The sequence below is a fragment of the Prosopis cineraria genome, unplaced genomic scaffold (genome assembly GCF_029017545.1).
Source record: "Prosopis cineraria cultivar Desert tree isolate PC_DT_omini unplaced genomic scaffold, ASM2901754v1 PC11, whole genome shotgun sequence".
Classification (NCBI taxonomy): Eukaryota; Viridiplantae; Streptophyta; class Magnoliopsida; order Fabales; family Fabaceae; genus Prosopis; species Prosopis cineraria.
In genome coordinates, this window is record NW_026555342.1 from 831,937 (window position 1) to 859,729 (window position 27,793).

The window sequence follows — 27,793 nt, forward strand, 5'->3', positions numbered from 1 at the left end:
CAGGTCTGAAAGGTAGATCTCCTCTCTTTCTCTAACAGAGGAGACTTCTCCCTTTGTTGACACTTCCCTAGGTTAGGGATTAGCATGCCCTACTATCACTTAAATAAAAAATGCATAACCGATTACTGCTCTTTTGGTTTATTTTATAAGGTTGGATTTATTTTAAGGTTTTGCCTATCCTATTTTATTTTATTTCACTCCTTTCCCTTTTTAGCTCTAATTGAGGAATGGCAATATCATTTTGGCCTGGCCTTCTCTCTTCTCTTTAAATGTAGTTTCCTATTCATATTTCAATATGTTATATTGCTTATATCTTCCTCTATCTTTGGTTCTCGAGGTTCTCATGTTTCAATCCTAATGTAATGGATTGGATTTCACCCTTACAATAATAGAGATATGGGTAAATTGGTTGACAATCTATCTAAAAGGAAAGCCATGACCATATAGTTTTCCTCTCATGGATAGAGCCAACCTTACTCTATGTGCTTTCTTAGGTGGGCTACCATCCTTTTCCATTCTACTACTTTACATCTTAGCTTGTCTTTGTCTTCATCTTTGTGTCTACTGATTCAATTGATGCCATGAGGCTAAGAAGGATGGCTCGACATCAATCCTTATTCTTATTTTATTCCTAGTTCTACATTCTTCAATAGAATAAAAAGTAGTTGCCAATCACTTAGTTTCGAGTTCAAATTTTGACTAATTCTAGCTCTAAGGGATGGAATAAGATAGAATAATAAAAGGGTTTAGTACATATGGGACTTATTTGTGCTCTCTGTTTAGTACCCTAGATTGTGAAAAATCCCCTTTATGTCAAGAGTATGTAGTTTCTATCCACCTAGTGCGACAAGACTTGTTACTATATGCCAAGAGTGGCTTCTAACATATAGGAGAACATTAACTAAAAATAGTCATACAAGTCTATCCAACAATTCCATATCAAGCAAGTATAGATTGTAAAGTAAATATGAGAAAAAGAATTATACAATAAAGAATAGGATTCAAAACTATGAATTAATTGAAACATTAACTTCAGTACATTCAATCCCATATCCTCCATCCATAAGACTTTTGACTAATTAACTCGCATCTAACATCAATCATCGCACCTTGCAATTCAAGTACCAACACCTCCATTATTGTCATGGACCTATTTTTCCTAATCTTCAAATCCAATCTAACTAATACAAAATCAAATGGCACCCAATAAAGATAATTACCCACCATTTCCATGCAAATAGAGTATCTCTATACTTTACCCATTTATGGCCCAACCCTAACGAACAATTAGTTCCCAATATGATGATTGCCTACCACCTTTAATTTGTCTATTTCCTCCATGCATGCACCTAAACCTACACACACACCCAACCTAAAACACTAAATCTTCCACTTGCTCTTGCTTGACATGAGTTAAGAAAAGAGATTTCTCAATCATGTCGCTATCACTTAGAGAGCCCTCCAACAAAGAGGGACAGGGGGAAGCCCTGGCAAAGCACACTCTGCAAGGCTGATGACGACCCACTCTCACAAGGGAAACTATAGGAGACAAAAACATTGAGAGATAGTCTCTTTTATAATGCTATGGAATTTGTGTTTGAAAATTAGGGTATATTTGGTAATCTAGCTAGAATTGGTTGAAGAGAAACAAAAATGGAACCAAAATCATGAAGTTGAGTAGTTTAGTATACGTCGACCCACATGTTCAAAAATCTCTATTTAGCCAAATGCCTTGAATCCAATTTCCATCACTATCATAATGGAATTGGCTTTATTTCACAAAATTCTCATTACTACCTTTAATTTATCACTGTCACTGACAATGCTCTAATGAATCAAGCAAAGAGAAGGGCAATAGTGAGAGTTTTTTTCCTTTAATTTTGAAAGGGACATTAGAGTCTTTATGCATTTTAAATACACTTAACAAATAAAATTATATTAAGAATTTATATAAAAAGCAAACATATTTTAAAACTTAATTCTATTTTACTTTCAATTCTGATTTGATTCCATCAAAAACTTTTCTATCATATCAAATTAGACATAGATCAAAATCTATCTAAATTTAAATGGGACGTTCCCTTAAAGGCTCAAAAACATTACTCTAGTCCATGTGGCTCTTGTTTGTCCATTCCTCTTGGTTAACAAACGCTCCCATCTAACTTTGAGATCACCGATCACCTTATAACATATCACAATTAATGTTTTCATGCTTAGAGTAGTCATCATTAATGTATCCTGCCTTACCAAATCACATTATGATTCTCAAAATTTTACAAATTAACTATTGTTGGAAAATTTATTTTTATCGTTAGTATTAATTTATATTGATATAATGATATGACTTTGATGAAATTCTTGTTCCCCTCACACTAATTGTATATACTAATTTATTTAGCTTTAAATTTAAGTAGCCACTTCGCACACATGAGTTCAAGATTGATTAAAATCACACTAAATAATCACTCAAAAAAAAAAATCATACTACATAAGAAAATATTGGAATAACTTGGAAAAACTTAAATAAAAATTAAATCCAAGAAATAATGCATGTGTTTTACTAAAATAGCCCTTAGTTTCATTGGGGCCTTCATTAATTACAACATTGGGTCTACATCCTGCAGTTTCTACTATGTCCCCTGCAAAGCTCCTTTATTTTGCGGCCTTGTATATTAATACAACTAGTCTGGAATCATGTTCTTGCTTTTTATATTTTTGTTTTTAAAACTCTATATTTTCTCTGAATAATTACCCTTTTGATTTTATTTATAAGATATTTGTCAATTTTTAATACTTCTCTTTATATTTTTATCCTTATTAAATACTTTAAATAAAAATATTAGTAATGAGATTTAATAATACTTATTAAGAGTAAAAGTAAAAACTTATTAAATTTTAAGGTAAAGTTAATAAAGTTTAATATTTTTTTAAATTTTAATGAAACATATATTAAAAGTAACTTTTAAATGGAATTAGAGTAAATTTCATCCACGTATAATAAACTCACCACGCGGAGTTCCGGCGCAAACCTAAAAAATGGGCAAGGTAGATAGGGGAAAAATATTTTTATACATTTAAAATTTAAAATGTTTTGTCCTCACATCATCATTCATTTCACTTTTAACTTTTTACCCAGAATAATATATTATTTCTACAACACATTAGATTCATATTTACTGCACAATAAATAGACTTTTGCAAGAGGGGCCAAAAATAGAAAAAATATAATAATAAGTTCGTGTATTTTGTTTATATTTTATTTTCAGTCCCCATAGTTTAATAAGTCTGTAATATTATTCCTAGCTATTTCCTTTAGTTTAACAAATTTTAGTTCTTGTAGTTTTGAATTTCTTTATTGACGTGTTTTAAATTTTGTGTTTGTCTCTCATGTTAATTCAAATATGCAAGGAAGCTTTTTTGCTCTCTTATCTTTTATTTTTACTCATACTTAATCAATTGATTTTCATATCAAGAAAGACATTAGCAGAGTTACAATGCAATTAATTCTAACTTATGGCTGTTAGTGCATTTTTAAAATTATAAAGACTAACATTGCAAATGAATCAAACTAAAAAGATTAATGAAGTAAAACTACAAAAAAACTAAAAATAAAATATAATCACTATATAACGACCTACTATATATATTTCTCCAAAAAAAAAATGTGAGAGAGAGAGAGAGCCCATATGGGCGGTGAATATGTACACCAATCTAACAATATATTTGAGTCTTTTTCAAGGGAATGAATGAATGAAAGTGGACGGCTACAAGACTTGAATTCTACATTAAAATTATTCATCATGTTTTTAAAATTTTGTACTCTAAGTATATGTTTTCAACTATCTCACATATCTTATAGAAATTGTGATATTGTTAAATTTGTCAAAAAAAGGAAACAGTTCAAGATTCTATTTTTACTCTTATTTATTAAATGAATGTAAACATTATAAAACCTCCATTTCCTTTCACGGAGTAATTTACAAGATCTCATTAAAAGTCTGAGAGTAAAAATAAAAAAATTCATTGGATAATATTACAAACACATTATATTATAGATCAACAATATATTTTAGAAGACACTTTATAATTAGAACTCGGAGTCAGTATTACATCTGAAGTTACTTATGATGTGTGTCGTACCATGCGCGCGTGCATGTGTTTATCTTGTTTGTTTTAATTTGATTGGAAATATTTAAATATAATTTTTAGTGCTGTATGCTTTGGAAGTCAAGTCAATTCAAAAGTAACATTTATTTTTGTAAATTAATAAACAATTGCTTTATAGTTTGTTTCCTGCAATGTCTTCTTCGGCCACAAAAAAGAAAAGAGAGAAAAAAACAAAAGGAAGGAAAAGAGAAGTCAAACACTACCAATAAATGCAACAGATGACTAGAATTAATTATAGTTCGGCCAAAACTGATTATTGAGCCACAACAATTGATTTTTACAAAATTTATCCAAACAATCACCAAAATTAATAATTAATTATTAAATCAGAATCATATTTTAAAATAAACTTTAAAAGATTACTTATAAATTTAATTTTATTATTAAATAATATATTTTACTTCTTAAATAAAGTTTAACAAAATTTTATAATATTAAATACAATTTTATTAATAATTTAATTTTAAAAAGTAATGTTCTTTATGATAATTTGTACAGCTAAAATTAATTTCAATATTCAAATAGATTGTGTTATAATATAATCAATTATAATAAAAATTAATTATATTAATTATTTATTTTTATAATTAATTATACTCCACTGAAATGCAAACGGACTCTTAACTAATTGCAATATATAGCCAAAAGAAATTAGTTTGAGAGAGAGAGAATTGTAGTACAATTTTCTTAGCTTGGGCTGATAATAGCCCTCTACACACCAATATTGTCAAAACCGGACTGGATCAGGCGATCCAACCGATCCAACCGTCACCTGCTGAACAAAACGGTTCAATTCAACCAAGTAAACAAATCTGGTGTTTAACCCGAGTTGACTCAGATTGAACCGACCGATTTTGAGAAAACCGACTTTGACTCGAAAATCGAACCCGGGTCAACCTAAGTGAACTCGGTTCAAAGCCAAAAAAATAAAAAAAGAAGAAATTTAGGCTAAGTTGCTTAGATTCATAATTTCCCTTCTCTAATCACTAATTCTCTCTTTTCTTCTCTTCTCTAATCTCCAATCCCTCCTTCATGGCCTTAACTCAATCTCTAACTTCTCCTCCGACATCTGCCTCCAGCTCTAAAGATCTAACCTTTAACATCGAGATCAAAAGATTGTTAGTCATGACATGATGGCATGCCTCTAACTCCAACATTTTCCTTTGAGATCACAAGTTTGTACTAACATGCCTCTACCTCTAGTTCCAATAATTCAAGCATTTAGCTTTTGAGGTCGAAATTCTAAGCACCGTTGACAAATTAATGTTTTATTTATATAATTACGCATATAAATTTTATTTTTTATTTAATTTTTATGTCACCGGTTCAACCGTTAGTCTAACCGATTAAACTATGAAAACTACGACCTGTTGCTCTTTTTGGTTCGATGTCCGGTCTAGTTTCAAAACATTGCTACACACACATAATGGTTGTTAAGAGATGATTAAATGGATGCTAGAGATTGTGTTTCCCTGCTCATAGGTATAGTTCTCTAAGGAATAAACATTTATGCTTTTATTTGAATAAAGACAACCTGCAACACATCGAAAGCCAAATTCTTGTTAGTGCTATGAAGAATATTGCAATGACCACATGAATAAAAAAAATTAGTGCCAACAAGGGAGGAAATAGAAGCAGTATCTTTTTTTTTTTTAAATTTCACAAAATGAATGGATTGTATATTTCTTAGTGTAAAACATTCGAAATTTCATTTCAATTATTTTGCAGAATTGAAACCTTCGAGTATGCTAAACACAGCAAGCAAAGTGCCCGTTTGGTTTGTGTCAAGAATCGATTTTTTGGAATTTAATCGATTTTCAAAACAAAATTTGCCAAACAGCATAATAATAGCATAATCGATTAAACATGATGAAATCAATTTTTTTTGTTAATCTATTCATACCTGCTTCTGGTTTCCATTTTACCATGTTAATAATAAATAATTTGTAAATAATTCATAATTGTGTTAATTAAAATTTAACAAATTTATTAATATTAAATGCAACTTTATTAATAATTTAATTTCAAAAAACAATGTATTTTATGATAATTTGCACAGTTGAAATCAATTTCAATATCCAAACAGGTTGCATTATAACATAATCAATTCTAATTAAAATTTATCACTTAATCAATTATTTTTGTAATCTATTATATCTAACTGAAATCCAAACAGACCCAAAGTCTACATATTTAACTCAAACCATAAGCATCAAATGTAGACAGTTCAAATTACATTAAACAAACCTAGAGGATATATTTGAAATTTTAATGTTTTTATTATTTCAAAACGATAAAATATATGATAAAATAACATTATTGTAACTATGAACTTTAGAAAACAACGCTCAAGTCCAAAAACAATTAAAACTTTTAGACAATCAAAATTTGTCAGACCAGTAACACAGTAAAACACAATTAATACAATCCTACCATAGTCCAACATTAATTTAGAGGCTTGATTCAGCTCATTTAAATATATGAAAATTGATTTAATTCTTGCTTTTGTATGGATGAAATATTGATCATAGGTCTTATAACAAAGTATATAAACTAATTAATTACCCAAGCCTGAGAGACTTATCAGAACTATAGCAGTCTTGAGGAAGATTAATGTCAGATGAACTGCAAATGATGATGGACTCAGAAGACTGCCCTCGTTCATGCACAAGGCTCTGTACATATAAATCTCAAGTGTTATCTTTGTGTTACAAGACTTTCAATTCAAAACATCTGAAATGAGAGGCAATAATTTAGAGGATAAGAGTCTGAAAATCTGTGATCACCTGCTTCATTATTCGGTTTTCTTCCACGAGTTGGATTCCCTGTACATGAAAGTCAAACATATTGCAGTAGCAAAGGTGACTGAGAGTGTACGTGGAACATTGCTAGTGTCATAAAAAGCATCACTTGAGTTTTTCTTGAAATCCGTTATGTATTAGTAAAATCGCATACATTAGTTTGTCAGAATATGGATCTCAATTTTCTCATCATGGGAAATTTTCAAATTTTAGTGTCATAAGTGAAGAGAAGAGTAAGAATCAAATCTCTAAGAATTACCCCATTTTGTGGAAAATACTACTCAAAAAGGGATTCTCGTAGAACTGATAATTCAAGTATGAATACTCATAAGTGACCCTTTTTGTGTATTCCATTTTGGTCGTATTGTAAGGCTTTGCATTTAAGGTGTAATTAATGCAGTTTTTAAAAAATACCCTTAATTAAAAATATAATTAATAAGGTTTTCTAGTTAAGACAACCTATTAAATAAAAGTAAATATAGAAAGAATCTGTAATTTTGAATTCCATTAACTAACTTAATGGAGAGTATAAATTAGTTAAGTTTCTAATAATTCTAAATGAAGATTATAAAAAGAGTGGGGTATGCGCAAATTGCTACTATATAGATAAACTAAAGGAGTAAAGTTTAGTTTTCGCCAATCGAACTCTTGGCTTGATGGTGAGAGCAATTTAATTCTTCCAGTCAAATCACGAGTTCGAAACGGCGACGCAGAAGGAAAGTTAAGTAGTTTTCAAAGTCAAGTAGAAATTTTCATCAAGCAGTGAGTAAAATCCTTTGAAGATGACTTAAAATACATGATTGGATTGTAAGTAACAAAACATCCTTGCTACAGCATGCACAATTACTAAGATTCAATCCAAGTTACTTCAATTTTTCAAAGTTAAAAAAACAAAAAACAAAAAAGTCAAGTAGTTTTTGATCAAGCTCTTCAATGGTTTTGTTTTCTCCTATTGTTCCTTCTACAATACTGTGAAAGACCCATTTTATGTTTGGAACTACTTCAAGTGACTTAAATGTATTGAATACACTTCAAGAAAATTGACATAAAATATTTTCCTGCTTCTTGAAATATACTCCCTCCGTTTCTATTTATAAGTCATTTCTACCAATCTCATCAATACCAATACAATAAAAGTAAATAAAATTTCAAATATGCCCCTATATAACAAATCTAAAAAGTAATATCTTATTACCTTTTCTCTCATGAAGGATAATTTTGGAAGTGCTTTTCAAATATTACCTAAAAAGACGCACCATGACTTATAAATGGGACCAAATGAACCTTCTAGAATGGAACTTATAAATGGGACCGGAGGGAGTAAGTTATATAATGAGATTTCATTTTATGAGCTACTGCACACATCAATATTGCTTATATATAATCAGTTGACAAAAAGAGAAGTTCATAGATCCTAACATTCTTTGGAACATATAGATATAGATATAACATATCCTAAAATTCTAAGTTTGGCGTAGTATTTACCTTTCTCTTAAGTGCATTGATCTGTTTTAAGATTCTTTCATCCTGAAACAATATATAATCATAGTAAATATGTCAACTCAAGAGCTTGGATGCAATAACTATACAAAATCACAACTCATAAAGGTAAAGGATAAGGAAGAAAACAAGCCAATTTCTTCACACAGCGAAAGATAAGTAGCAGTTATAATCACTCAACTAGATATATTTTTTATGCACAGTAAAGGCATTAATGTTTTTTAAAATGTACAAATATAAAGAAGTTTGATAAGTACCAAGATATAGATTTCCAAAATAGAAAATGTGCATATCATCAAGTAGATTCTGCATCAGCAATAATGTAGTTTTAAAGAAATATACTGAATCTTGTGGAAGAACATTAAAAGATGTTATAGAAAAAGAAGTCATAGGGTAGGAAGCCATATTGCTCATAACTTAGCTTGTGCACAAGATATAGTGACTATTATATTGATGCATGATTGATGAAAAGATATTATAGTTCTTCTACATTCAATTCCTAAAAGTAAATGAAGAATACAAATTTCATACTCCCCACGATCAAAAAATACAAGGCATTTTTTCTGGTGTTAAATATTTAATAATATAAGGCATTTTAGTTATCCAATGTGTAATTAATGAGTCTTTTTCCAAAAGTACTTTTAATAAATAAATCACACAACCATTAACCTTTAAGTAATCCACCCGGTTAAATAAGGATAAATATAAAAAGATAGTATCAGCTTAAAGATAATTAACTAACTCATTATAAATATAACTTAGTTAAAAATATCTTATATTTTTTAATGGATAGAGTATGACAAAGTATTATTTTTCCTGTCCCAAAATGCAAGTTACTCTAATTTTAATTTTACCCAAACCAATAAAGTTGGTTAAAGTTAGTTAATGGAACATCTTGAACTTTACAAAAGTTACTTGAACATTTTGAAATAGCCCTAATTAAAGTATATTCTCTTATTAATGATATATCTCTATTAATATCTCATGGGGAAAATTTAAAACGATAACATTTAATGAAATAAAATGACTTACGTTTTGGGATGAAGATGGTAGAATTTTGCTTAGAACTTGACAAACTTTAGAGAGGACGAAGATCAAAGCACAAAAAGGATCAAATTGAAACCTTTGTTTTTGAAACACGGGACAAGCCTCTTTCAAGTCTTTCCTCTAGTGTCTGCAATTCTTCAAGCGTGCATCCTTGAAGCTCTTCCCCGTTCAGCTGCCTGTTGAAATAATTTATAGCGCAAATCATCATGTGTCTTAGGGACATAATAATCATGTGAACGTTCATGCGTGGTATGTATAGTATAAAGTTGTCCACCTCAATTCACGAGTCTTTTCTGCTGCTACTACCTTGTGCAGCTCCTTCTCATCACCTTCGAGCTTGTACATATTTCAAAAGGAGGGGAAAAAAAAACAAAGGAAAGATACAACAAGACCTGAGAAAATTAGCCTATTATGATTTCATATCCATTACTTCATATATTATCATAAATTGATTTCAACATTATGTCACCCCACAAAGAAATGCTCTTTTTAGCTCTCCTGTGCAGCTAATTCAGGACCTAGGGTTTTCTGTAGGGCAATTCAGTTTCACTTTTGTTCATAACATTAGCCCCTATTATCCTGGCACCTGATCAAATCTAGAAGGGGAAATATCTTCAAGGGAAAAGAGAGAAGAAAAGGAGGTTATGGACAACAAATTATAAAGAATCAAGAGGGAGGGAATTATAGGTATAATGAACGTAATTTCTTCAGTGAGTATAATTCTTCCAAAGAATTAGATCCTTTTTTTTTTTAAATTGCTCACAAGTGTCCTACTAGTGGAGGTAATCCTATTCAAGGCATGGCCGGACATTAAATGTGAACCTCTCCTAGCAAGAATTTAAACCTAGATTCTCCAAGTTGTGAGGGACTAACTCCTCCCATTGGACCCAACCCCGTTACTGAAGCAGATCCTTTTTCCCCTCTGGTTCATTGTTCATTTGGTAAGTGTTTACTTAGTTATTCAGTAGTCATAATTAAGATATCATTTAGGGGGTGCGTAAGTCATAATTTAGAGAAACTAGAAGTTAAGTATGTTATCCAAAATAGAAAAAGAAAAGAAAAAAGTCAAGTAAACAGGGTAGGCCACCGCATATGTTTATTTGTACAAAACATAAGAGATGGTATATTGTTAACAGCTAATAAATGGTACAACTTTCTATAAGTATAAATATATTGATGATTGATATTAATTCATTGATTACCTGCAGATCAACCGATGATTTGCCTTGTATTTGAATGGCTGAATGTTGATCATACCTTTCTATTACCTGCTGAATACTGAAATCAGTTAATGCAAAAGATCATATCATTAAGCACAGTTTTATACATGTCAAACTAAATACTGAAATTCTTCAGAATCCCAATGGTTTTACTCAGAACCTTCAACTGTGCGTACACTAATCATGATTCAATTACTTCATCAAATCCATAAAAATATTTATTCATTCGTTGACCCTTTAGTTATTACTTAACAGAAACAACAATACTAAAACACTAACATTGCACTTTAAGGTTAGAAATTAATAAATAAACAGAAATAATGTAGATTCTAACTAGTGGTCAACTTAAAATTCTAGCCCTTTGAATTCAATTTATTAAACGAGGAAGATCATGGAGTTATTACAAAAGCTCCTTATCAAGCGGATGAGAAATGCTGCTGTATTATCAGATTAAGAAGTTATACAATAAAATTCAAAACATATGCTCCTAGCTAGCTAGTTTTATAGATCATACAAAGTGAGAGATGCTAAGCGCAAATACACATGCACACACATTGATGATGATGATGATGATGAGCATTCACACAGTTTCATATTGCATTCTTAAATCACTCACGATGATATTGTGGAAACCTCTCTCTCTCTCTCACGCCCCCCCCCCAATTAAATATCCCTCTGCGTGCGTGCGTGCGTGTGTGTGTGTGTGTGTGTGTGTTCAAAATGAAAGTGCGAGGAAGAGATAAAACACACACACACACACAAGAACCTTGAGCTAGCATAGTCATAAAGCTTGCCAGTGGAAGAGAAGACCAAGAAAGCAATCTCAGCATCACAGAGAGTTGAGAGTTCATGTGCCTTCTTGAAGAGACCTTTCCTTCTCTTTGAGAAAGTCACTTGTCTTGCTGTTACACTGTCTATTTTCTTTATCTGTATTTTCCTTCTCGTCATTTCCCCTCTTCTTCATTCGTAACACATGGTTATTAAATACAGTAAATTATACAGTCAAAAAATTACATATACAAATGTATCAGCAGAATCAAAGTGGGGGTAAAACTGTACTTGAACTGATAAATGGAGAGGCTATTATACATGCAGTAAATCCAGTGGGTTTCACATGAGAAAGATCTACAATAAACTATTATTACTACTACTACTACTATTCTTAACAAAATCCAAGTGTCCCACCAAGAACGGACAGATCAGAGATGAGAATCGGGAAAGAAGTGAGAAAATGTTGCTTTTGTTGATAAAAATATGAACTATAGAAAGATTAGTGACCTTGAAAGAATACAAGAAATAATTGAAAAAAGTCCAATATATCGAACTGAAGAATTTCCAACTCAACAATATCAGTCCAAAGGTTAGAGTACTTTGAAGTAATTTCTTCACGACCAAATTAGGTAAGAGAAACTCAGCTATCAGTAGATGAAAAATGGAAAGCGAGAAAAGAGGGAAAAAAAAGTCGAGTGTTTCGAAATGAACCTCAAACCAAAAGTTACTGAGGGTGAAGAACCAAAAATAAATAGAAACTCCAAATAAAGCATTTTTAGAAGAAGGAAAGTGAAACCGAAGCCCCAGACAATAAGGGATCCAACCTGGTAGATATTGAAGAGACTTGTGTTATGAATATCGCATCAGACTTCTTCTCTCTTGTTCTTCAACTTTCGCGGTTCGTACATTAATGGCTTTCCAAAGGAAATTAATATATATGCTTTTTTTCCCCTTTATGGGCAAGTTGATGTTTCCTCCGTAGCCACTATTTTAATTTCATATTCTTCCTTTTTCTGTTCTCTACCATTTCACTGTCGGCGAACTTAAAAAGAAAAAGTAAAGGGTCCGTTTGTTTTCGCTCACATAAATTTTGTTTATGTTTATTTCTTTCTTTCTACCAGAAAGAAGTTTGAAAGGAATTATTTAAAAAAATGATAAATTTTTTTTTAAATTATGTAAATAATATTTTGATCATTCAAATGTTATAATTTTTTTAAAATTTTTAAAAACTTTTTTTATCATTAAAAAATTAATATAAAAGATTAAATTGTCTTTGATTAAAATAAAAATCCCAAACCTTAGAAGATATACTTGCAAATTTGTGAATTGTTATTGAATTCTTACAATTTTGCAAGGAAAAAAAGTTGTGAATATTATAACAAAATTTGTAAATAGCAATTGATATTTGCAATATTTGAGAAATATCAAGATTTTAAATATGAACTTATAAATTACGGTTGAATTCTTGCAAATTTAAGAAGAAAGTTGTGAATTTTAGAACGAAACTTGTAAATAAAAATTGATATTTACAATACTTGAGAAATATTAGAATTTCAAATGTGAACTTGTGAATTGTTAAATTCTTACGAATTTAAAAATAAAAATTGTGAATCTTGAAACAAAACTTATAAATGACATTTGATATTTGTAACACTTAAAAAATATCAAAATTTGAAATGCGAACTTATGAATTATTGTTAAATTCTATGATTTTGGAAAGAAAAGTTGTGAATCTTGGAACAAAACGTGTCTGAGGCTTGGGATTTTTGTTTAAATCAAGAGGCTTGGGATTTTTATATAAATTCTTTAATAACAAAAAAGTCTCTAAAGATTTTAAAAGAATTATAGCATTTTGAGGAACCAAAATATCATTTAGATAATTTAAAAGAGTTTTAATGTCATTTTTCCATTATTTAATCTTTATTTAATGGCCTAAAAAACAATTTGGACCTTAATTTATAGGTATAGAGGCAATCTAAACCATAAATTCGTATTTAGTCTATTCTAAATTTCGGGCAATTAAATTTGAGACAATTTCACCCTTATCATTGACTTGGCTTAAATGTCCATTATACTAGTGTCAAGTTACTCTCTCTCCCCTACCCTCATTTATCACTCCTTCCCCACCCTAATGCCCCAACGTCCATTTTGTCCTAACTATCAAATGGATCCATCTTTTCTTTCTTAGCCAGCTCTGTGCTCTGGGGTTATGGAATTCAATATCAGTTTTTCCGCTACTGAAGAATTCAATACCATCATCATGCTTCTCCTCACTCATTATCTTCCTTCCCAGCCGCTGCCCCAAGTTTATGGAGGACAAATGAGCAAGCTAATAGAGGTGAAGTTAGAAAATTTTATTAGGAAGAGCTGAGATGACAAAGCATGTATGTTAATTGAAAAAAAAATAAAATTTATATATATCACTATATATGCCCCATGTATCTTTATTTTGTAAGTTTTGCTCATTGATTTTTCATGGCATAAAAATAATTAATTATCATATCTATAATGAACTTTCAATAATTTCTTTCTCAATATAAACTATTATTAAATTAGTGAAAATTTTATCTTTTCTATCAGCATTGAATAATTTAAATATATTTTTGAGATCTAAAATTATGTTTAATCTAAAAAGCTCTATTACTTATTTATTAAATTTACTATGTAATTCTGTCAATCAACACAATAATGATATTCAATTGTCACAAATTTTTTATATCGATGAAATCTAATTATGTCATGGTAAAAATCATTCCTATAATAAATTTCAATAATTTGGTTAGCTATTATAGAAAAATTATTTTTTTCTAGAAAAACATATTTTAACCATAATCTCTTAATTTTTTGGATAAGTGATGTTATGGTAGATATCAAGCATATAGCATTCAATATATTTTAAAATTTTTGTTGCAATGCTTGACAAATTTTGTTAGTAATAATTCTCATAATTTATTTGATCAAATATAAAATGAAAGAAAAATCAAATAAATCAACATTTTAAGAGCAAATATAATATTATCTTATTAAAAATTAATAGATCTTATGACAATTATACTTTCGAGCGACATAAGTAGTTGGACTATGCATAATACATGCGTAAAAAATTACATATAGAATTGAAATAAAATTTCATATAATGTCTCAAAGCTGCTATAATGTATCAACTTAGAAGTGTTAAAAATATATAACTCTTATATTTTATTAAAAAAAATAAAAAGCTTGTGGCGCTGTATTCCTTGCTGGTCCTCTCCTGACTCCAGCCCTTCAGGCCAGCACCGGCAGCTCCTAAATTCAGCGGAGGTCAAGTGTTCACATACAGAGAACTAGAAGTAGTGACGAAGGGATTCAGTGAAGAAACGGTAATTTAATTGGCAATGAAGGATTTGGAACAATGAGTTGCTGCACAGAGAGAGCGGGAGATAATAGTGTGATTTGACATAGTTGGAATTGCATATCTGATTCCATTTTTTTAAAAAAAGTAATCAGCATCTATGCGAACTAAACGGCAAGGAAAATTTGCTCCAAATTAATTATTTAAGATTTAAAATATATTAATATGAATTTAGAGTTTGAACTCCTTCTGAGCTGATAATTCTGCATTCTAACTGTCATTTAACCCTATTTAAATGGTTTTTAATTAAAAAAATATCTTTTGTGTGTTTATTACTTTTTGGTGTTCCCTCATGCCCCTTGATTGTGACGGGAGAGGCTCTTGAGATTCAATTTTTTTTTATTCTCATACTAATTTTCATGCATTTATTAGAAATATATAGGATAAAATTAAATTTAACATACATTAAGCAATTTGAATTAAGATGTATAATTAATTTATATAAGAAATAAACAAACAAATAAAAATAATCATATAAAGATATAATAGTCAATTAGTTATTACCTGACCTCCATTCCCCCTCTTAGCTAAACAAAATATCATTAAAAATTCATCTCTTCTTCCTTCTTTCAAACGAAACACACCCTCAAGCACTAAAAAATTAATTTAGGTATCTAAAGTTTTATTGGTTAAAGTATAAATTTAATCCTTTAACTTTATACAACATTTTATTTTAATTTCTTAATTTTATAAAATGTCTTTTTAATCTTTTAACTCTAATATTGTTAGTTTTATCTTAACAAACTTTTACATTAAACTTTCAAATATTGATAAAATATTCTCAAATATTAATTTATTAAGTTTAATTTTTTTAAAAATAATAATGATTGACACAAAAAATAATCATTTGAAACAAACAATGTTAAAGTTAAATGATTAAAAAATACTTTATAAAATTAAATGATCAAATTAAAATCTTATATAAAGTTAGAGGACTAAACATATATTTTAACCATTTATATACTTAAAAGTATTTCAAGTTAGCTCCCAAGCATACCGAGACGTGATGGTGTTCCCACTGTGAAATTAAATAAACTAGGTAATTCCATATAAAAAATATATATATTTAGTAGATAGATATGTGAATTTCTGAGTCTATGAAATAAAAAATAACTTGTCGCAAGTTTTAATTTATAAATAATACAATTTCCTTATAAATTTTATATAACCAATATATTAATATATAGTTTAAAATTTAAAAGAATCATACTATTCATAAAATTTAAAGGCCCATTTGTTTAAGATTAAAAATAAGTAATTTTTAGATAGATTAAATATTTTATAAACAGATATTTATTTTGTAGAGATTTTATAAAAAATAAATATCATTTTTATGTTTATTTATAATGATAAAACAATGATTATTCATTAGTTATTTTTAAATTTTATGATCTCTTTATTTTTTATTTTATCAAAATGATTTATTTTTTTATTTTAAAATTTTATGACATTAAAATAATAAAACATTCTTTCTCATCTATCGCATCAAATTATTTCAAAAAACTACTTAAAATAGCTTCTTGAAATAATAAAAAAAATATGCTTTCTTAATTTTTATTATTTTTAAAACTTTAAATAAACATAATTAAAACTCAAAAAATTAATTTTTTTAAAAAAATAAGTGATTTTTTTATAAAATAAGTTGAAACAAATGGGCTTTAAATCATGCAACTCATTTCAGACTTTACAGGAATATTAATAAGAGACATGGCTCCAGATTATTATTGAGAAAGGAAATTATCTAAAAAGATAATGATTTAAGTGCAGCTTTGAGGAGCATTTCTTTTCTGGAAACTGCAATATGAGTATTTTTATTGTAAATTTTGCATGTTAAATTTTATATCAAAATTATTTTAATTTCAGGAGCAAGCTTTCCTCTGCAGCAAGTTGGAAAGATGAAATGTTGAGTATCAACTAAGGGTATAAATGGAAAATGGAATCAATTTTCAGACATTAATTAATTTTAACTGTTTTCTTGATATGTGTCCATGCGGTAATTTTCTCTTATATAATTAAGAATAGTGAGAGTATAACTCTCGATATATGTACAAGTTTGAAGCCAAAACATGTAGTGCTATTATGCTATATAGGATTAAAATAATTGTAGTGCTACAAATGACAACGATGATATTAATACTAAAAAGTATGAATGCACTACCTAATTATTATTTTTTTGTTAAATTTTCACATTTTGGAAACATTAAATGATTTTTTTGTAGAATTTTTAAATGAGTCAAGTGCTTGAATAAAAGATAATTATTTTGCTATTTTTAAATAAAATTTACTGCTACTTGAACAAAAATGAATATAACCCTAAGCTGAAAATTAATTTCATGTTTATATACGGAATATTACTTTCCTTTATTTTTTTAAAAAAGCAAAGAAATTATTATATGTTATTCAATCATTATATATTTTTCAGCCAAAACAAATCATTATTTTTAAAAAAAATTGAAAGCTTGATTTATTATAATTTTTAAATTTATAAGGTTTTAAAAATTGCATTATCTAAAAATAAGTGTATGATAAATATAGAAAATAAAAATAAATAAATGAAACATCTTATTTAATGTTGTCACAGGACATTGACTGCAACTTGCAAGAGGATCTGATGGCAAGTTGATATGCTAGGATTTAGAAGGGATAATGAAAAACCAAAGAAGCTTTGGTATAGTAAAAATGCTAAGATTCAAATTTATGCTATCAGATGTGTCAATATTAGGAATATGATTGTCTTCAATAAAAAGATACATATGCTCATTCAAAAAGAAAAAGAAGGAATAATTAAAAATAAGAAGAATAAAGAGTCAATATTTAATTTCAAAAAAAATCAATAAACAGATTTTTAAAAAATACGAATTGAGCTTGTTTGATTGGTAAAGTAGAGTTATATTTGACTAAAAATTATAAGAAAGAGACGTGATGATATACACAATAAATATATAGGAATGATATAGAGAAATTGAGTGAGAATATAAATAATATTTTGTAATTAATAAACATTGGTTATGTACATATTAATTGTCCATGAAAAATGCATATTATATATACAAAGCTTTTTAAAAAAAAATTGTTGATGTAATTGATCGTTCCTGCAAATGTACAAGATCACAATAATAAATTACTCAGAATATTTTAGATGTCGAACCCATATAAAAGTTATACTTTTACTAATTTAAATAGTTAATAGTTTGAGAAAAATAGATAAAATGATTTGTTTGATGAGATTATAAAGAATGAAAATAAAGCAAGAAAACAATGATGAGGAAAATACAATCAGTTGAAGTGTTGGAGATTAGGATTTACCCTATAAATTACTATTTTTTACTATTTAAATTGACTCTTCAATCAATTATAGTAATAATTATTATTAAAGTGTCCTAATATTTTTTTAAATAATTAATCACATTTTAATTAGAGTTGAATTTGTTCCCATGATACCTAAACAAACATTAGGAGAGAATACTAGAGAGTGAGAGAAAAGATGATTCCCATTTCAATATGTTGAATATAATTGGGGCACCCCCTATTTATAAGCTTAGATATAACCAACTATAATAAATAAAATATATAAAACAATAATAATTGAAAGATATTGGAATAACCTAAAGATATTGGAGTAATTAAAAGATATGAACATCCACCAACCAACTATCATGAATAAAATATATAAAATAATAATAACTAAAAGATATTGAAATAACCTAAAGATTTTGGAATAATTGAAAGATATGAACATCCATATAATATCTTAAATATTCATAACTATCTCCCTTGAATGTCAATAAAAAAGATTGTACCTTGTTAAAACCATATTAGAGAAAGCCCAATAAAACAAAACCTTAGTGAAGGAAACATAGTACACAATGTATTCTTGACTTATAGTATATTAGGATATATTTAATTAAAGTTAAATTTAGCTCTCACTAAATTCTATTATCTAATTAAACCATGAAACCATGATCTAATTAAGTCATCACAAACTCCTAAATTATTTTTAATTTAGTTAGTTTGCATTTATCTCTTTAGATCTAGGTAAGTTTTTCATCTTTTAGTTTATCAAACTACCCACGGACAATCTATATAGCGACCGTCTACATAAAGAGTAATTAAAATGAGAGAGATAAATTTAAAAGCAATCATAAATTTTATAGACAAAAATTATTGTTTAACAAGAAAAATAATTAAAACCATATAAAAAATAAAATTCATCCCAACCAAGCTACTCCCTACTCTAACTAAGAGTTTTGCAAGAACTTGTAAAGTTACAGCTACAATCCTAGATAGAAAATATGAATACAATCTAAAGAAAAGAAAAGAGAAAGCTCTTAGCTCAGGAAACTTCTACGAACTCCACAATATGCCTCCTAGTCTTTAGACATGAGATTGGATGTGTTAAATGGCTTTTAAGAGATTTATTTATAATAAATTTGACCCCCTTATCTCAGTAGATATGGTGGTATTTAATTTAAAATGTCATTTTTGGTCATTTTTTTTATTTCATTTGCTTCTAGTCTTGCATCTTCACCCTTGGTTGTGTGTTTTCTCCACCCCTCGTTGAGCATCTCCACCCTTGGTTGAAATTTCTTCAATTGAATTTCACATTTTAGGTCTTTTTTCACGATATTTTGTCTTATTTTCCTAAAGATACACCAAAGTCTCTAGGTGAGATATTTTATTTAATCTCATTGTAAATCCACACATTAAATATATAAATAATATATAAATATGCATAAAATACTCTCTTATCAAATCACAAACAGTTTTCAAAGCTTTTAATTTTTTGTTTTTAACCCTTCAATGATTAAGGTAAGCCTTGGAGTTTAATGACTCCTAATCACCTTAATAATTAAATGGTAAAATGTTGGTATTGTTAAGGTGGACATTACAATGAGTGAATAACTTCTGGATCTACATGAATTATACATATAAACAAGGAATTAAAAATAAAAAATTAAATGCGTGATAAATAAGTTAATTAATAATTGAATGTAATTATCTTGATGATCTAAATTATTTCACATGGATAACTTCAACATCCATTTTAAGTTTTGTGAATATCAACATAATCTATTTTACATTATTGGTGAAAAACTTCAAAATCCACTATATATTATGTGTGAATAACTTCCAAATCCATTCTGTTATTTGTGCATAACTTTCAAGTCCACTTTATATGTTATATGTGAATACTTTTAGGATCTACTCTATGTTATGTGTTGATAACCTAGGATCCACCTTTTCTAAAATTAATTAAGAGAAGAAGAAAATAACCCAGAACAAATGTACATTTCATGCAATCTGTGAAGTTGCAAGCTGAGAAGAGAGGGGGCGATTTAGTTGCTTGATTTTTTTTTAACAAAAAATTTACTTACTTGATTTTTTAAAATTATTTTTACATTTATTTTTATTGTTGTACACTATCTAATACCTTATAATAATATCAATTGTTTAAATTGCATATTTGAGAGCTGTCATGTTTTCAAGGTTTTACAAAATCAAACTTTGTTTTAATGCATTTCGGCCACGAATGAAAATAATTTGTTTAAACTAAACATTGGCTTCTAACATTACAAAAAATGTAAAAAATAAGTTATAATATTTATAACTTGTAAATAATACAATTTGGTATTGATTTAGATTTGTAAAATTATTCGCTATATATAGTTTTTATAACTTGTTTATATATAGCAGGTCCATCTTCTGTGCTTATCACACTAATGAACATCATGAAAAATCTAGACCATCTAAATTTTGATTTGGATGGTACAAATTTAAAATATTATTTTCTATTTATTAAAATAAAAATTTATAAAAAGAATTTAGTAAATCTTTTTATCATTGTCTAGATTTAATTTGAAGGGTCTAATTTAATATTTAAATTTTTATATTTCTTTATATATTGACTATCTTGATGTACTCTACATGGTTTAAATTTAAAATTTTTAACTCATAATTTTTTAAAAATGCTAGTTTTATATATTTTAATTTTTAATATCATATTTTAAAAATAAAATGTATAAAAAATTATAAAAAATTTAATATTAAATTTAGACTGTGTAGAGTACATCTAAATAGTTAATAAATAAAAAATATAAAAATTTTAATATTAAATTAGACCTTCAAATTAAATCTAGACCAGATAGATAATAAAAAGATTTATTAAAATATTTTTTAAAATTTTTATTTTAATAAATATAAAATACTCCCTCCATCTCAAATTATAAGACACTTTTAGGAAAGATTGAGTATTCCAAAATATAATACATTTTAACAAAAATAAGATTTTATTAATGATTCTTTTCCAATATTATCCTTTTTATATATTCTTTTTCTTCAATATTCTTTTATCAATAGAATATTAAATGAAGGGTATTTTTAAAAATTTATACTTTTGCCTTGAAAAAGTAAGGTTGTAAAATGTATTTAATAAGTTTTATCAATATGTGAGATCTTATCTAAAAATATCTTATAATTTGTGATGGAGGGTCTAACATTTTGAATTTAGACCAATGAAACAGAGTCCCTTGCTTATATGAATTTTATGAATTGCTATGAGTTCTAGTTTCCTTAACGAAGTGAACTATTATAGCGTTCAAATTCAATCATGTTTAGATTCAAATTAGTCAATAATTTCTAATATGGTTGTCATTGAAAACATATTTAAAAGAAGAGAAGAAAAGGAGTGCAAGATAAAGGAAAGGAAGAATGACAGTTAAGTTTTAAGAGAATGAATTAATGATAGTTAGGTACCCGACATTTTTTTTGAAAAATAAATTAAAGATATCAATTCAAATTTATACAAATTCATGTATTTCAATTGTAAATAAGTATTTAAATATCAAATATAACTTTTATATTATAGCAGAAGTTTATGTTTGTAATTGTTTGAATTAATGCTTATAATTCATTTTGTAAAAAATTTTATCAGGGACCTAACTATCATTAATTGATTCCTTTGAGACCTAATTGTCATTTTTCCTAAAGGAAAACATCTAGATACTAATATATGGAGACCTTGCTAATAAATAATACGAGTACTTTACCACATATTGAAGGATTTTGAATGGTTATTGCATTTTACCATACTACACCTCTATTATCAAGTATAAATGTTATATTTATCAGTCTATATATATACTTGTCTAGTCTTATTTATAGAGCAGAGAGAATAAAAAATTTAGTTCTATTTATAGAATACTTGTCAATTTTTTATGTTTCTCTTTACATTTTTATTCTTATTAAATACTTTAAATAGAAATACTAGTAATGAGATTTAAGAACATTTATTATGGATAAAGATAAAAATTTATTGAATTTTAAGACAAAGTTAATGAGATTTAAATTTTTTTTTAGTTTTGATGAAACATAGTAAAAGTAATTTATAAATAAAGTTGAAAGGAGTATTTATAAAATAAAACATGTTTACGTTGTTAGAACTTTTAATGAATTAATCCTAATTGTCTATTTGATTATCAAATCTCCACTTCATCCACTAAATCTATTTAATCATGACATCGTTGGATGTGTTGGATTACAGGCATAGCATGGAAAAATGCATCAAACATTGGTAAGCCACAAAACCTAAATCACAGTGTTTTGGTCATAAAATGCTAGAAATGTGTGCTAACCACCCTGTCCTTTAAAGCAATGGTCACTGTATTTGTGATCTTACAATAGACAAGGATCGATGTATTTCATTCATAAAAAGCAGCAATGCATATAGGGTGGAGAGATAAGATCAGAATCGTATCAAATTAAATCTCCTCACTAAAATGAATAATAAAGGCCTGAATAATAAATCTGATCCTAATCCCTAATAATCTACTTACTAATAATTATAAAGATAATAACAATCAGATTTAGGGTTAGGTTTAGTAAAAAGTAATGGGCCTAAAGACCTGTGGGCCAATCAACCTAACACTCCCTCAAATTGGTGAATAGATATTGATCATTCCCAATGCTCTTTTCATTTCATCAAATTTGGTTTTAACTAGAGGCTTGGTCATCAGATTTGCAACTTATCTTCTTGAGGGGAATGTAGACCAGATCTATGACTTTAGCTTCAATTTTCTCCTTTATAAAGTGCCTACCAATTCAACATGATAACAAATTAAAGAAGATTTTGTTTAACAGGTTTAAATATGTGTAAAGAATATAATGGGTAATTGAGGTATAAATGAAGCTATGATGTTTATCTCTAACAGTTTTCTTGCTAATTATTTATTTTTAGAGAGGTATAAAAATGCATTGCTAATTTCAGAACTAATTATCTTATTTTAGATAGAAATACAAAACCTCTTGCTAATCTTATCATTTTAGAGAGGTATAAATATGCTGTGTTATCTTCCTTGCTAATTATCTTTTTTTCATAGAGGAATTGAAGGTCCTTTGCTAATTTGATATTTTAGAGAGGAATAGACAATCCCTCATTAATTTAAATTTTTCAAGTAGTGATTCAGATTCAACCAAGCTTCTTGAAACTATTGGTTGTTTTTTGCTTCTCCAAATTATCAAATTACCCCACATGAAGGTGTAATAACTTGTTGTGTAGCGTTTATCATGAATGGCTCCTGCCGGATTTGCATCAATGTAAATATCTTCATCTATTATATTGTATGAGCTAGAGTCCCCTTGTTCCCATCTATATATAGATCTCAATACACTACTTATTCCCTTTTGAGAAGAATAATCCCCTGCCTAGCATTAGGCAAATGGGCTGTAGGCCAAACTATGGGCCAGCCCGCATGGGCTAGCAGTTTGATGGGTTGGGTTTGGCCAATTCGTCAGATAAAATAGGTTGAAAAACCTAACCCAACCTTGTTAACTAATAGGTGGGTTGATTCGTAAAATACACGTAAATATTTTTTCTTAGAAAAATCTAAAAGTTATATAACATAAACCTATATATATATATATATATATTAAAATAACTCTTTCCGTACTCTAACAAATGTGAATTAGAATTATCCATATATATTTATGTATTTTTTCTTCACTTTTTATTTTAATAGAAATTAAAGTGTGTGTTGTTTTCTACTTCATTAAAATATAATAAATTTTCAAGTTGTCCCTAAATTACTCCTTTGCTCAAAGAACCTAGCCAAGTCAAAGAATGATGATATAAATGCAATTTCTGAGCTCTTCCCAAAACACTTAATTTGCCTCATTCTTATTATTCTAATTATTTAGGCTATAATTACTCCCTGAATATGAATATGTGCATGTGCATAGCTGAGATTATTTTTATATTACATAAAATATACTCAATAGATCTTTTTAACCCCATGGTTTATTAACCTTAACTAAGACTTAGCCATATCAATGTACATATTTGCTTGATCTTGATTATTTTTATATTTCATACTTAGGGTTCTTGCAAATCTAGAATTAAGAAATCCAGTGGCTAATCTTAAATCATGTTCATAATAATTAATAAGATAAAAATAATTAATTCAACTTATACATAGAATGGATAATGAATATGATTAGAGGGTCCAAAAAAAAAAGTCAGGGAGCTCAATTCAAACCACAGTAGTCTCATGCCTTAGCAATTTTTTTAAAAAGCGAACTAGCCTGTTTAGCCTACATATTTAACGATCTGAGCCAACCCAACCTATTTTCCAAAATGGGCTCATTTTACCATTCCAACTTGCAAAAAATTGCAACGTAGCCAATTGGGTTGAGCTTTTTTGCCTAACTCTGCCCTTGCCTATGTGGTTTTCAAATATTTAAGAATCTTGTTCATAGCTTCCATATGCTCCTTTCGAGGATTACATGCAAATTGACTCACAACTCCTACTGTAAAAGATATATCTTATGTGGGATAAGTATATAAGTTTTTTAATCAGTTTTTTTTACTTCTTTTTATTCACAGTCTTCCCATCAAGTTTCACCTCTAAATTGCAATTTAGTTTCATTAGAATTTCAGCTAATCTTGCCCCCAACATTCTAGTCTCTTTGAGTAAATTTAGAGTATATTTTCTTTAGGATATATTAATGTTTTTTGATGAGAGAGTTACTTTTATTGAGAACTTAACTTGTGTCAATTTAAGGGAGACTATCATTGAAGGAACTTTAAAAAATTTTAATGTTTAATAAGAACTTCAAACAAATAAATATTAATGACTAACAAATGAGGTTTAAATTTTAACAAACATTCCATCAACCCTAGTTCTTTTTTATATTAAATTTTTAGTGAATCCCTTATTAATATTCTCTCCTAGTCTAGCGTCTTGGTGTATGACTGTCATCCTCCCTTGTTTTTGTTTGTGTCGCAGCGCGCCATCTTTACTATTACTATAGACAGCTACATGTGGTCCCCACATGGCTGACAATAAGAGGTTCTTACAATTACAGCGATTGGGCTTTTCCTTTTATAGGAATTAGTTTAATTATATTAAATAAGAAAAAGAATATATAGTCCGTGCATGATTTATTTAATAAATTATTAAAAATAAATTAATTATTTTTATATGAAAATATATTTTTCCAAAAGTATAAACAGCAAGTATCTTTTTCCAATTATATATAAATTGCATATTTATATAAAAAATGAATAATTTAATTAGATCAAATATAAGTACAATGAGTTGAGTGTAAATGAGTTAGCAATGTGGTTATGTCACATGTAAACTTGATGCGCCAAAACAGGACAGGCTCTGCTATCATAACTATGTCAGACGCTCTGCAACAGCAATCGTGTCATTCATGTTCCCTCGTACTAATTTTGCTTTCAATTTATTTTAACCAGCCTTGACTCAGACACATTCGAATAGAATTTTAAATTCAAATTCAAATTATACACACACAATTGTGTGTAGCGTACGGATGTTTGTTTAGTGTGGAGCATTATTTTAAAATTAGACTGAAGTGAATGGTTTGATCGATGGCACTGTCAACTGGACAATGGCATAACGGTTCGGCTTTTGTTTTTTAAGAAGAAAATACCATTCAGAAGATTGAATCAGGCGGTAAAGAAGCGAGTACCACTATTAGACTGATTGGTCTAATGCTTTTTTAAAACATGAATCCAAATTTCAAAATAAAATGTCAATATTGAGCGGGGCTAAACCTGAACCAGAAATTGTAAATGCTCAATTAGTATATTTTTTTAATGATTCACATAATTCTTTTCAGCATATTTTTTAACAATTTCATCTTTATATTGCTATATATGTTTGAAAATTAGGCTATAATTGGCAGCCTATAATTGGCCAAATTGAAATGAAAATGGAACCAAAATCATGAAGTTCAGTGGTTTAGTATTTTTTTCGTTTTAAATTATAAGACATTTTTTGAAAATTTTTTAAAAATATAAACTTTTAAAAATACCCATCATTTAATATATTGAAAAGAAAAAGGATAAAAATTAATTATGGAAAGAGAAATGATAATATTAAAATTGATGCATTTAATGAAATCTTAATCTACTCAAAGTGTCTTATATTTTGAGATAGAGAAACTCTTTTAAAAGTGTCTTATAATTTAAAATAGAGGTAGTGTATGAATATGAATTTTCAAAAATTCCTTGAATCTAATTCCATCACTATCATGATGGAATTGGCTAAATTTCAAGGAATTCTCATCACTATCCTTAATCTCTTCTCTCCTCCCCCCATTTACTATCATTGACAGTAGTGGTGATGAATCAAGTAAAGAGAAAGGCAATAGTGAGAGTTTTTTCCTTCAATTTTGAAAGGGACATTGGGTTTTTATACATTTTGATAAATTTTTAAAAATATAAACTTTTTGATAAATTTATTTAAATTTAAAAGGTGCATCTAATTAAAGGCTCAAAAATACTAAATCTAGTTCATGTAGCTTTTTTTTGTCTATTCCTATTGATTAGCAAATGCTTCCATCTAACTTTATGAGATCATCGATCCCCTTATTATAACATACCCTATCACAATTAAGATTTTCATGTTTAGAGTCATCATTAATCATGGCTTGCCAAATCACATATAAAGCTACACAAAACAGAGCACCTTTTACCGTTAAAATAAGCACGATTTCACTATTAAATAGGCAGTATATAGCGTTTTGTATACTAAAAAAATAGTTATATAGAAGAGGCAAGATTTAGTGCACTTGAACATATAATGTTAACTAATATAACCATTATACAATCTATGTATAACATTTATTCAAAAAAAAAAACCATTTAACTAGTCTTTTTTTTTCTTTTTAAAACTTTTGTCTCAAAGTTTATGTAACGATTGTTTTAAAACAATCGCTATATAGTCTCACAGACTAAATCGCCATATAGTCTCATAGACTATATAGCAATTAGTTTTAATAACTGCTAAATAATTCCATTTAAAAAACTTTTCAATTTCATTTTGCCATCAAAATGTTATGATTCAAAAAATTTTGAAGACTCTCTTCCTCTCATGAAACCTCTCCATTCACAACGAAACCCTCCCATTGTGATCAAAAAACAATTTCCGGCATTGCCCAGTCATTTTTTTGCCATCACCATACCTTCTATCACCGTTGCCGTGCCTTGTCTTGCTGTGGTGGTTTTGTCTTTTTTCTTTGAGTTTCAATGTTTGGGAGTCCGTTGATTTTCTTCTTTCATCTTTTTCAAGTTTTTCTCCATTAGGTTTGTGATCCTCTCCCTAATCTTCCTACATTATCATTTTTATTGAGTTTTGGTTGTTTTCTTTTTTTATTTATGGAGTGTATACGCGACTATTCTTCTTCTCTAACTCCATTAATGTGCATCTCCGTTTCTCCTTTTATTTTTTATATAAAAATGATATATTTAATCATTGGAAACTTTTTTTTATTAAATTTTCTTGATATATATATATATGTTGAATTTAATTGCTTTAGACAATGTACATGCGCTGATGGTGTTGGTTAATTTAATAGAACGAATTGCTTTGAAT

The 27,793-nt window shown here is 28.1% G+C and overlaps 1 protein-coding gene across 1 annotated transcript; it reads right to left on the reverse strand.

Moving 5' to 3' along the window:
* Nucleotides 1-6,616: 6,616 nt before the first annotated feature.
* LOC129285969 (MADS-box protein JOINTLESS-like) lies at nucleotides 6,617-12,413 on the reverse strand. The gene is made up of 8 exons (XM_054921984.1): nucleotides 12,331-12,413; nucleotides 11,502-11,693; nucleotides 10,718-10,793; nucleotides 9,790-9,851; nucleotides 9,592-9,691; nucleotides 8,454-8,495; nucleotides 6,954-6,992; nucleotides 6,617-6,842 (listed from the first exon to the last, which is right to left on the reverse strand). The coding sequence occupies exons 2-8, from the start codon at nucleotides 11,681-11,683 to the stop codon at nucleotides 6,729-6,731; spliced, it is 615 nt and encodes a 204-aa protein (XP_054777959.1). The 5' UTR covers nucleotides 11,684-11,693; nucleotides 12,331-12,413; the 3' UTR covers nucleotides 6,617-6,728.
* Nucleotides 12,414-27,793: the final 15,380 nt, after the last annotated feature.